This window comes from Mauremys mutica, chromosome 14 (assembly GCF_020497125.1).
Source record: "Mauremys mutica isolate MM-2020 ecotype Southern chromosome 14, ASM2049712v1, whole genome shotgun sequence".
Classification (NCBI taxonomy): domain Eukaryota; kingdom Metazoa; phylum Chordata; order Testudines; family Geoemydidae; genus Mauremys; species Mauremys mutica.
The window spans coordinates 11,917,452-11,930,523 of NC_059085.1; the positions used below are offsets into that span (position 1 = coordinate 11,917,452).

Consider the following 13,072-nt stretch of genomic DNA (forward strand, 5'->3'; position numbering starts at 1 on the left):
TCCCACAACACACTGGAAACAACCTGATTACATCTCACTGGGTCCCCAATGCCTCAGCAATACTATTTCCAAAGAAATTGCAGCTTACATGTTATGAAAGTGTCAAACTACTTCAATCTAACCCACATAATAAGAGTTAAAAAAAATCTACTCACTTTTTTTGCAAGATCCACACTTACAATTTTTGCATTTGCAACTGCCAGTACAGCCACATGAGCCACCTGGGGGGACAGAGAAAGGAGAACTCATCGACATTGTTCAACTAGAACACTGGGTCAGACACCAAACGGAGAATTTTATCAACAATCATTTTCAGGTTATACAAAGTTCCAAAGCTCCATCCTACCCCCGACTCAATTTTCATTGTTTTTTCTTGTTACCTGGATCTTTTCGAAAAAGAGGAAAAAAAGTTACCTGAAGAATCTTCTCACTCTGTGAAAAAAAGGGTATTTTAAAAACATACTTGGCCCACTTATTGGGTATTTAAATAGAGCCCACCTTGCCAAGGTTAGACCAGGTGACATTTAAGTCTGGGAGTCTGGTTTCCAGGATCTATTTCATAGCCCAGAAGGAAAATCCAGAGTCACTCCAAGATCTAGAGATTCTTTCCCCTGCCCATGCTGATTGCATGCAATTCCGGTGGCAGTTTCCCAGTGAGGGGGAAAACAGAGGCCCTGCCCGGTGTTTAAGTTGTAATGCAACAGGTGCAAGGGCTCAAGCAATTTTTTTACATCCATAACTGATGCAGCAAGACCACAGGTGCCAGGGCTACGAACTGCCAAGCCTAGAGGTGCTGGGGCTTAGTCCTGGCACAGATTGAGCCCTGGCCTCCCTGACCAGTCTAAGAACCCCCCATGGCATCTTGGAGCAGGGTCTGTGCAGCCCAGCAGCAGGAAGGAGTAACTCACCGGTAGCACAAGGACAGTCCTGGGGATCCATCGCTAGCTTGGCTCCTTCAAGCTGCTCAGTCAGAGGGAGACTCAGGGATCAGAGGAGAGTTTGGCTCAGGAGCTGCCGCTGCCTCCTATTTATCCCAGCGGAGGGGTGAGGGCGAGCGCAAAACCTCCGCGAGCCCTGCACACGGTCCTCGAAACACCAAGGGGGGACGCTGTCTGCAAACTCCTCCACCGCGTGCATTGCACGACGGTGCTGTGTCCGCACAGACCGACCAGGGCGCTGTGTGCACCCCCCGTGCATTGCACGGTGCTGTGTGCAACGCTTTCCCCCCCCCCCCCCTGCACTGCACGGTGCTGTGTCCGCACAGACCGACCAGGGCGCTGTATGCACCCCCCGTGCATTGCACGGTGCTGTGTGCAACGCCCTCCCCCCCCATACATTGCACGGTGCTGTGTGCAACGCCCTCCCCCCAATACATTGCACGGTGCTGTGTCCGCACAGGGCGCTGTGCGCACCCCCGGCGCATTGCACACTCCCGCGCCTCCCTCTCGGGGCACGCGGACCCCCCTGCACCCCCAGGCAGTGCCCCTCCTTTCAGGCTCAGCCCGTCCCACCCAGGGCACGGAAGGAGGCGCCTCCTGCAGCGATCGCTCCCTCCCTGCCCGACCTGCCCCGAGGCCCAAGCTGCGGCCTGAGCCCCGGCAGGGTGTGTGGGTCGGTGCGCAAAGCCCGGGCTCGGCCGCCAGCGGGACTCGGGTGTTCCCGGGCCGCGCGCGTGCGGGCAGAGGCGCCGGGCTGCACGCGGCGCTGGACTCCCCAGGCCGGGTTGCAGGGGGAGCCAGGGCCGGCTCCAGGGGTTTTGCCGCCCCAAGCAGCCCCCCCCCCCCCCCAAAAGCCTTGATCGCGATCTGTGCAATTCAGCAGGAGCTCTTTCGCTCCGAGTGACCCCCCCCCTCCGGAGTTGCTGCCCCTAGCACCTGCTTGATAAGCTGGTGCCTGGAGCCGGCCCTGGGGGGGGGCGGGGATACGACCCTTCCCCATGTCCCCCGGGGCTAGCGGGGCACTGCCCCTGCTGGGAACTAGGAACCCGCCTGGCTGCCCCCGCTGCCTCCTTTGCCTCCCTCTGGGAGCTGCACCGTCCACTTACATCAGAACAACTGGTGCAAAATCTGCCCCCCTGAGCAATGCAGTGACCCCAGCGTCGTGCTGACAGCAGGGCTTCGCTTATCCCCGGCGGGTGTTTTAAGGATGCTGATGGCAGCAGCTCTACCAGCGGGATAGTAGCCTCCTCTGTGCTAACATGAGCCAATGGCTGGATATTGAAGGGAGACACATTCAGACTGGAAATAAGGCAGTGTTTGTCCCATGGGGGTTAACCTGCACTGTTACAATGTTCCCCAGGGTCAGGGTGGATTCACCATCACTGACAGCTTTCTAAAAATCAAGATGGGAGTTTTTGGGGTGAAATAGGCCCTGGTTCAAAGGGAATTATTGGGAGGCAGTTCACACACTAGGTCAGACTAGGTGATCACAGTGGTGCCTGCAGGCCTTGGAGGTTACAAGTCATTCATTGATATCAGCTGTCAACTGCAGCTTCATCCACCTCCTCCCCTTTCCTACTTTTAGGCTCCCCTCCCCCCACCACAGGCAGCATGAAGGGTCTCAGCCTAGGTGAGACGAAGGCCTGCTCTCCCTGAGCCACCACCCCATTGTCAGTTTTCCCTGTTCAGCCTCAGGGGCCCCCACTAACAGGTCTGTTGCTGGGGCAAAGAGAGCCTGCAAGGAAATGCAAAGAAAACCCCAGAGCATGGGAGAACCACTGAGGAAATTCCTTTATCCCCGTGGTACAGCAGGTTGGGAGGCAGCCAGAAGTTGTTCAGGAGGGGTGGAATGGGGAAACTCCCTCTGCTCTGGGAAGTGAGGGGATGATCTAGCCTGGCACAGCCCTTAGAAAGATGCTCGATTATGACAGGTCTCTGTGGCAGATGAGTGGAAATCTGCTACAGCAGGACATGCCAATGTAGACACCTCATATGCAGAGAGAGTCACCAGATGCAGTAGCTTCAAGCAGGAGCCGATCACATGCAGAAGTATCAAGTCTATTTTAAGCAAGCCCTTTAGAAACAAAATCTGGCTTCTGTTAGATCCGTGCAACCCCACTACATCCCCCAGTGTTTGTACAGCAGAAGCAGTTGGATGCAGATGATCAGACAGACTTCAATGGGATCACCTGGGTAGAGATGAGGCCAGACTGTAGCCCTGTGTTTACTCCACTGCCCACATAGTGATTACAATTAAGGGCATGCATTTAAAGCACTCTGAAGAGGCCTAGTGCTAGATAAGGGTAAAGAAATATTGCACTGTAGCAACAAATCCTTTATCAACACAGCCAAGTCTCAGGGGTTTCCTCCAGCTCTATTCCCCTAAGGGAGCCTTGTCACCTTTCAGAGCAACTGCGCCTGTATTCCTCCTCTGTGCCCTCCTAGGGTCCCAGCTCCTCAGCTCTCACCTCTGGGGTGGAGGCCCATCGCTCACTCTCTCCTGAGCAGGATTTTTCCAGGCTGTACAGTTCCCTGCCTACCCTAGGCAGCCTGGTGTCTGCATTTTGAAGTCTCCGAAGATGAGCAGCTCTAATTTATAGCAGTTCTACATTACCACACAGCTCTTTCTAAGCAGAGAGATTAATTTGAAAGTACTACAAGGAAACTATAAAAAACACTAAAAGGTCCTATACACATGCTACCAACTTGCTACAAGCTCCTGGACCATAGGCAGCCTACCTCCTGGGTGGAGCAGGACCTTGCCTAGTGGTTGCAGCAGCAGTTCAGAGCAATAGCAAGTGTAGATCCAGGTACTGATCCCCCAGTAAAGCCAGAGTCAAAGAACCAAGCAAAGCGTCAGAGCTAGGAAGACAGTGACTACACTGACGCATGCAGGAGCAAAGAGCTGGAGCAGGGCAAGTACAGCTATAGGGGTGTGATATACAATGAGCCATCACTGTACTGCTGCCACTGCTGGGCTCAAGTACCAGGCTGCTGGCTCCCCGGCCCAATCAGGAAGCACAACCATTTGTAAAAGGCTCACTGGGCCCAGCTGAGTTTGCTGGGTTGCCTAGCAACTAGTCTGGGTAGCGGCTGTGCGCCTCACACTCACCAGAAGTCACCCATCAGTCTGAGGGGGCCTAGGAAGGGTTGGGGCTCCCTTTGACAGAAGATCCTGCTGGGGGCTAGATGAGAGAGAAGGCCCTGAAAAGGTGGATAAGGTGGTATCTTTTATTGGCCCAACTTCTGACAGTGAGAGAGACAAGCTTTCAGGCTTACACAGAGCTCTTCTTCGGGTCTGGAAAACTAACTCAAAGGGTTACTGCTCAGTACAAGGTTTGAACAGATGGCTTAGCACAAGCAGTTAACATATATTTCAAGGCACCATTCAATAGGTGTTTACTTATGCTAACCAACCCATTCAAATCTTATATTCAGCAGTGACACTTTGAGTTCCTTTCCCTGACCTGAAGAAGAGCTCTGTGTAAGCTCAAAAGCTTGTGTATCTCACTGACAGATAGTAAAAGATAATACCTCACAGATAATAAAAGATAATACCTCACACACCTTGTCTCTCTAATATCCTGGGACCGGCAGGGCTACAACACTGAATGCAAAGAGGGCCCTGCATCAGTTTTAAGTCAGGCTTTTCATCCAAAAGTCCTTTCTTTCTCTATTTGTCTCTGGAAAATCCAATTTGAACTACTATATTTGAGTGTTTCCAGTGGGGACACCTCTCTGGAGGTGTTACACCCTCAGTGAATTTGCCTAATTGCACCCCATTCTTTGCTCCTGCAGGAGCTGTGGTCACCCTCCCCCATGGAATTACATCCAGTCCCTGGCTCACAATAATACATACATTTAAGGGTAGGTCTAACACTTACCTGCCGGGTCGACGGGCGGCGTTCGACTTCTCGGAGTTCGAACTATCGCGTCTAATCTAGACACGATAGTTCGAACTCCGGACGCGCTCCCGTCGACTCCGGAACTCCACCGGAGCGAGTGGCAGTGGCGGAGTCGACGGGGGAGCCGCGGACTTTGATCCCACGGCGTCTGGACGGGTGAGTAGCCCGAACTAAGGTACTATTCGCGTAGCTGAAGTCGCGTACCTTAGTTCGAACCCCCGCCTTAGTGTAGACTAGGCCTAACAGAGTAAGATCTCCCAAAGAGGTCAATTTCCTGTCACGAGCCTTACAACAGCTGGGTCCCAGTAAGAACAGCACTAAGCTTCAGAAAAGGTGGCCACAAAGCTTCTAAAATCCACAGACATTGGGGGAAAATGATCTCCTTGGGAGCCATCCCAATTAATGGTCTTTCTGGATTAAAATGAGCATCTTGTATTACCTGGAAATAAATTGCTCCAGCCAATTACACCCTTTGTCAGCATTCTGACAGATGAACAGGAAACCAGACCCTTACGGTTGTGTTACTGAGTCCCCCGTGATTAGGGTTACCACCTGGCAGGGCCAGTATTTGACTGGTCTGGCCAGTTTTTTATGGCATTGCCAGTTGGCAGAAAAATAATTTAATCTGCTGGATTTTTTTTACATGGGTCTAAAGATTTGCATTATTATCACAATACACTGGGATACCCAGTGTTAAAAGTTTCTGTGTCCCACTAACCATGTGGCAGTGCTCCCACTTCTGCAGTTTAAGAAAATGATGTCATCAGTCTTATCTATGTGAGTTAGCTCTCTAGATACGATAAGTGGCTGTTGAAGGGGGAGGGAGATTGCGGAGTGGCCTTGTGGTTGGGGTTGCATGGGGCTTGTTTTGTGGGGGTGACGGGACTGCTGGATTTTTGCATTTCAAAGGTGGTAACCCTACTCGTGGTTGGCTGGGATGATGAAGGAAAAGCCAGGAATGACAGATCAAATATAAAACATTTTTTAAAAGTGCCTGGATAGTGGGTGTTGCCATTTTGGGGTACCCAGTCCTGCAACACCTTAAGCTAATTCCAGGGCGCTGAGCATCCCACTGACTGATATTCAGTCTGAACATTTCCCTTCTTAATTTCCTCCTATCACCCTCTGGATGCTCCCTGTTTACTGCGCCCAGTAATCCCTTTCCTTCCTTGGGGTTTACACCCTTCAGATAGCAGCAGCATTTCCTCATGCCCACCCACCCCACTTTAGCCATCCCTTAGCCCCGTTCTATGTATTGAACCACATTTCCAGTCTTTCCTCAGAAACCAGACCCCCTCCAGCCTCCTGATCATTTTTGTTTCTCTTCTCAGAGCTCCCTCCAATTCTTTAATATCCTTCCAGTAACGAGAGGCTCTGGCCTGAACACAATATTCCACATGCCGTTGCCTTAATTCTGTGAGGTAGGGAGCTGTCATCTCCATGTCCGGTGCCAGGTCGCCCAGTATTGCATTCGTGCCTTACTGCCCTGCCAGCTCATATCTAGCATACTCACCCGGAGGGAGCCCCTCGGAGGCTGTAATCTTGAACGAGCCTGAGGGCTGATAATGGGCAGCATGTTAGCCAGAAGCTAGCCTTTGAGAGGAAGGATGGTGCAGTGATTAAGGGTGCCACTTGGGAGATCCAGGTTTAGTTTTCTGCTCTGCCACAGATATCCTTAGGCTTGGTCTAAACTGTAAGGCAGCTTGTGTCAACCTAACTCTGTCAGCGTCCACACTACAATGTTATTCCCGCTGATGTCAGTCACCCACTACACCGACCTAATAACTCCCTCTCCACGAGAGGCGTAGTGCTTAGGTCAATGTAGTTAGGGTGACACAGTGCCTGTGTTGACACTGAGTTACGTACATCGCCTGTTAGCTGTCAGCCCCGCACGGGGCTCACAGATGGAGCCTGGCCACCCCAGGGCTGACAGCCTGACCCACACATCCCTGGGCTGGGGGCTCCAGTGTCCCACAATGCCCCACACAGTTAAGTTGGTGGAAGTGCTCCTGGGGAGGACATGTACCACCAACAGGGGGCGGGATCATAGTGTGGACATGAACCACTGCAGTAATTACAGTAGTGGCTGTACATCCACCTAACTTAGGTTGACTTCATTTTTTTAGTGTAGACAGGTTCTTCGTCATTTAGTCCCTCTCTGGGCCTCAGTTTCCCATCTGTACAGGGGGGATAATAGCACAGCCCCCCCCCCCCCCCGGATGTTGTGAGGATAAATAGACTAGAAATGCCGAAGAGTTGAGTGTTAGACCTCACTTTGCTTGGCCAGCCAGGCTATGGAATTGCTGAGCAGCAAGAATTAGGACATGGATTCTGGTCAGGTGCAATGGGAGGACGTATTAAAATCTCGCAGTTTAGAATGGAGTGCAAAAGCAACAATAAACAATGTGACTTTCCAAGGGACTCCTAGTGACCTGGAGGGGGCAAGGAGGCCCCGGCTTCCCTCCACATGTGGAGTCCAAAATGGCATGGGCCTTCTTTGCTGCCGCATCACAGCTCAAACTCTATTTATCGTAGGTACTTTTATGGCCCCCATTACTGGAGCACCTGAGCACTGCACACGCTTTAGCTGGCCATTTTCTAAAGCGGTAGATTTTAATCCTTCCTCCCAGTGCATCCTCCTCACTAGATTTCTTAGTTCCCCAGTTTGCCATCCTGAATTCTCATATCCTTGTGCTGCCCCGCTCCCTCTTCCAATTCCTTGCAGTTGCACATGGTCACTCGTTCTGAGCTAGCTCCCCTCTCGTTCTCATAGTCATTTCTCCCACCTGTCGGTAAAAAACCAGCCCCAGGAATGGCTTTTCCTCTGGCTAGGGTAACTACTTTCCGTGTCATTCTCTTTCAGAAGAGCCCCACTGCAGACAAACGGGTGCCCATGCAACCCCCGTGAGGCTGCAAGCCCCAGACAAGCGACCAGGAAGCCAACAAGGCCTGATACGATGATTGAGAGGCCAGAGAGCCCCTGCTCTTTCCAACACAGAGGAAGGTTTAGTCTCTAACAAGCCCCTGGTTTTTAATTAGTAGCTAAGTCAGCTATTTTCCCTTAACCTTCGTACATCCATGTCTACCATTGCGGCTGGTTGTATTTGTATTGTTGTATTCTGGGCAGCTTGCCCACAGGGCCCCGTGTGAATAGAGTGCCTACAGGACATGCATACAGAGCAACGCCAAAGCAACCTAGTCTGGGACACCCTGGCCTAGGGCATCGAGCTGGAAGACTAGCCAGATCAGTTACCCCTGCAGAGTTGGGGATCCTATCTAGACGGTAAAGCAAGGGTTCTCAAGCTGGGGGACAAGACCCCGCCAGGTTGTCAGCCAGCCCTGTCACTAGCTGGTTATAAATGCATTTGGAAGTAGCAGTATAGACAGGCCCCAAGTTGATGCAATGTGTGTGTTAAGACAGGGGTGGGCAAACTACGGCCCGGATCCGGCCCGTCAGGGCTTTGGATGTGCCCCGCGGGATTGCCACCCCCGTGGTGCCACGGGTCCCGTGCCAGTCCCAGAAGTGACCGGCACCATGTCCCTGCAGCCCCTGTGGAAGGAGGGAGAGGGCAGAGGGTTCCATGTGCTGCCCTCACCTGCAGGCACCGTCCCCCGCCGCTCCCATTGACCAGGAACAGGGAACCATGGGAACTTCGGGGGAGGTACCTGCAGGTGAGGGCAGTGCACAGAGTCCTTTACCCCTCTCCTCCCCCACCCCAGGGGCTGCAGGGGCATGGTACCAGCCGCTTCTGGGAGCGGCACAGGGCTAAGGCAGGCAGGGAGCCTGCCTTAGCCCTGCTGCGTGCCACTGTCACCCCGGAGATGCTCTAGGTAAGTGGTGCTGTGCCAGAGCCTGCACACCTCCTGCACCCCAATCCCCTGCCGGGGGACCCCCACGCCCCCTGCCCTGAGCCCCCTCCTGTACCCTGCACCCCCTCCCACACCCCAACCCCAGCTCTACATTCATGGCTCTCCATGCAGTTTCCCCACCCAGATGTGGCTCTCGGGCCAAAAAGTTCACCCACCCCTGTGTTAAGACATCAGGACGAAGGGATGTTATGGCAGCTTGGACTCCACTCCTCCCATACTTAAATTCTCAGCCCCGGACTTGCATCTGAATTTGGCACAATGGATTGAGGGTCAGCATCTTGCAGAACTAGGCCCTGTGTTCTAGAAACAGGGATTACTAGGCTGCTTCCCCTTGCTACCAAGAGGCAAAACCAACTCTCAGAGCCAACACTACAGAAATATTGTGTTTGAAAATATTTCTCCTTTTGTCTGAAGCTCTGCCTGGGAAAAGCCAAGCCAGTGCAGGAAGCTTTAGTCTGCAGGATCTTGTTAATGCTCCCATGAGATCTGCTGCTAACACCCTGTGCAAGAACTCAACTCTGAACTGCTGGAAATCACGGAATTGAATGAACATGCTGAATAAATCAGGCATTACATTTCTCAAATCATGGCCTTTATTTTCATTCAACCTCAACTCGACATGTCTGTGAAAGGTACAAAATAGTCTCTGCTATATTACAAACAAAATTCGTTTCCCCTTTCATACAGAATATTTACAGAACAGAAAAGAGCCACTTTAGGGACAACAGCTGCATTTCTTGGATGCTGGCTCTTTGCAGACACAGCCCTTGGCACAATTATTGCATCCAGCTGGGCAACAGGAGCAACAGCCTGACAAAATAAAAATCAAGACAAAATTATTGGAGATGCCAGACGAAAAACAAAAACCAAACAACCCTCCCCCATAAGAATTTTAGGAAGTTCAACGTGGATGAGACAAGGTGCAAAACCATGCTGTGAACTGGACCTTATTAAATATTAAAATATCTCAGTTGTACTGTTAATACGTATTCCTCAAAGACTTCACATAAAAGTCAAGATTGGACAATCCTGGGTCATTTCCCACCTTAATATAGGTCAGAATCCTTTATCTGACTCAGTTTTGTTAAGAACAGGCAGTGTATGAAAAACAAACAACTGGTTGGTGTTTTTACAAATTATATTATGGAAAGGACACCGATTCCACCTTTCAGGCCCAGACTTTGAAAATAAGTATACAGTTTAACAGATGTCCTGTTCCAGCAAAGCACCTGCTTATCTTAAAGCATATGCTTAAATCCATCCCCATTCAGCAAATCACTTGCAGCCTGATCCAAGATCCCACTGAAATGAAAGGTAAGACTCACGTTCCCTTTGATGGGCTTTGCAAGCAGGCCCATAAAGCACAGCCCTAACTCCCACGGACTAAAAGTTGAGCAGACGCGTAATTTTTTTGCTAAAATCAGGGCCAGAAATTCTAGCTTCTCTATTCCAGCTTCCATTCTGCTGCCATGGAAGCCAGTGACAAAACCCTCATTCATCTCAGTCTCAGCAAGGCAGGCAACTCCTTTGTGGACAAAACATTTTTTAAAGCGGGGGAAAATACTCACTCTTTTGGCAAGAGGTGCAGCTGCAGTTTTTGCATTTGCAGGAGCCAGCACAGGTACAGGAGCCACCTTGTGGACAAAGAAAGATGGAGGGGAAATGAGCATCACAACTGGACTAAAAGCAAGAGGACAATCAGCAGGCAAGAGGAGAATTTTATCACCAGCATGAAAAAAAACCCCAAAACCAAAAAACAACAACAGGGAACGTCAATAGACAGACCATGGGAGAAATTTGGACCTCTAGGCGTTTTTTAACAGACCACAAAGTCTTTTTATTAACTTATTGTTACCATTATTGTATTCTTTTCTCCTGAGTCTGCACCTTGACCAAGAAATTTGGACCTTGACAAAAAAATAATTCGTTACCACTGATCAACAGGCTTCACCTCAGTCAGTTGCTTCCCACTGCTCTGCTAAGTATAAATTACCTCCAGGTTAGCCCTTGGTTTGAATTTTTCAGTTACCTGGATGTTACAAAATTCACGGCAGAATCTTTTCCCCCACGCAATGAAAGTACATTTGAAAGTTGCCTAAAAGCGGATTCCCACCGCTGGAAAAGGATATTTACAAGCCAGCCCAGGGACATTTAAACCAGGGAGCTTGGTTTGCAGGATCTAGTCATGCTGATTTCACAGCAGCCCCGGGGGAAAAGCCAGCGGCCCTCCCGGATGCCCAGATCTTCCCCCGCTGACTCCAGCCAAGGAGGGTGGCCGAGCCCCGTGAGAACCCCCCAGCGCAGGGTCGGTGCGTCTCTGCAGCAGGGAGGCGTCACTCACCGGTAGCACAAGGACAGTCCTGGGGATCCATCGCTCACTCGGTTGCTGCAGCAGCTGCTCAGTCACAGGGAGGATCACAGGGGCGGCGAAGTTTGGAGCGGGGCTGCCGCTGCCTCCTATTTATCCCGGCGGAGGCGTGAGAGCGAGCGCAAAACCCCCGCCCCCGCCAGCCCTGCACACGGCCCCCGAAACAGTAAACAAAGCTGGGCGCTGCCGGCGGGTCCTATCACCGCACAGAGCCGCGTGCAAACCCGGCCGTCCCGAGTGCATTGGGCAATGCTGGGAGTGCTCCGCACAGACCCCGCGCCGCGTGCAAAGCCCTCCCGAGTGCATTGCGTAATGCTGGGGGTGCCCCGCACAGACCGCGTGCAAAGGTGCCCCTGCACAGACCCCGCGCCGCGTGCAAAGACCTCCCGAGTGCATTGCACAATGCTGGGGGTGCTCCGCACAGACCCCGCGCCGCGTGCAAACCCGGCCGTCCCGAGTGCATTGCGCAATGCTGGGGGGGGTGCCCCCGCACAGACCCCGCGCCGCGTGCAAACCCGGCCCTCCCGAGGCCATTGCGCAATGCTGGGGGGGGGTGCCCCCGCACAGACCCCGCGCCGAGTGCATTGCGCAGTGCTAGGAGTGCCCCGCTCAGACCCCGGCCGTGCTGGGGGTGCCCCGCAGAGACCCCGCGCCGCGTGCAAAGTCCTCCCGAGGGCATTGCGCGGTGCAAGCCCGGCACACACAAGGGCGCCGTGTGCAAACTGCAACCATCCCCCTACGCACGCACTGCACTGCCTGGTGCTATCCCCGCACTGATCCCGCCTTCTTGGAAATCTAAAGGCCCCTCCGCCAGCCTTGCCGGAGGGACCACTGCCCCTCGGGAACCACGTGAATGGGGGGGACAACTAATGAATAACAGGGTCGGGAGTGAAGGTCACAGGTTCAAAACTAGGGATCCAGAGGGGGACACTGAGCAGCGAACCCCAGACAGGGGCCACTGCTCCTCAGAGCTGCCTAGGGAGCCAGCCAGGGTGACCAGACAGCAAGTGGGAAAAATCAGGATGGGGTGGGGGGTAATAGGAGCCTATAGAAGAAAAAGACCCAAAAATCAGGACTGTCCCTATAAAATCGGGACATCTGGTCACCCTAGAGCCAGCAGACGCCGCCCAGAGGCACTCGGCCTGATGTGTGAGACCAGGGAGGAGTGGAAACAGGCCCCACACTCGCAGGGCATCCCCTTGTCTAGCATCCTCCTGCTGGTGTTGAAGACGGCCACTTTGGCCAGGGCCAGGAGGTTGATGGGGTCTCGTGACTTCATGGGGCCACGGACAGGGTGTGAGAAGATAAACAGGTGTGTGGGGGAAAGTGCAGCCAGAACCTGAACAGGATGTTGGAAAATCATAGTGCTAATGAAGCCTTTTTGTATTAGGCCTGAGTGAACCAAAGTTATGCTATGCTTGCCCAAACCGTGTTGGAAAGCTTACAGAACTCATTAGACTGAAGGCCGTGTATTTACCTATGTCAGCTATTTTGCTTATCAGTTTTATTTGGCTCCCCAAGTATATGTTGGCTCCCCAGTATATGCAGCTGTGTTCCCATGAATGTTTCCAAAGTATATAGCACAAAGGGTCGACGGGTGTATCTTGTTTCCCCTTCAGAATGACAAATGTATCCTCAACAGCTGTATGTATCTTGTAGCCCCCACAAAATGATATATGTATCCTGCATATCCAATTATCCCCTAATAGATACATGTACAGGGTCTATAGGTCAACCAAATGACGTAGACAAACGTAGGCTAAGTTGTTTGTTACCGGCTATAAAGGTAGGCCGCTTGGCCATGAAAGGTGTGTCTCTTTCTCTGGCACTAGCCAAGAGGAGCACCCGCTCAGCTGACCGATCAATAAAGGGTGTGGTACTCGTCTTCCTGTCTCCGTGCCTCCTTGGTGTAATTAGGTAAGCTCCAGGGGGAAACGAGCCCTTTTGGCTAACAAGGAGGTTCTGGAGGAGCCGGAATAGGGGCTGCAACC

General features: G+C 52.3%; 1 protein-coding gene across 1 annotated transcript; it reads right to left on the reverse strand.

Moving 5' to 3' along the window:
- Positions 1 to 9,288: 9,288 nt before the first annotated feature.
- On the reverse strand, positions 9,289 to 11,202 carry LOC123349660 (metallothionein A). Its single transcript, XM_044987879.1, has 3 exons — positions 11,055 to 11,202; positions 10,282 to 10,347; positions 9,289 to 9,523 (listed from the first exon to the last, which is right to left on the reverse strand). The coding sequence occupies exons 1-3, from the start codon at positions 11,083 to 11,085 to the stop codon at positions 9,429 to 9,431; spliced, it is 192 nt and encodes a 63-aa protein (XP_044843814.1). The 5' UTR covers positions 11,086 to 11,202; the 3' UTR covers positions 9,289 to 9,428.
- Positions 11,203 to 13,072: the final 1,870 nt, after the last annotated feature.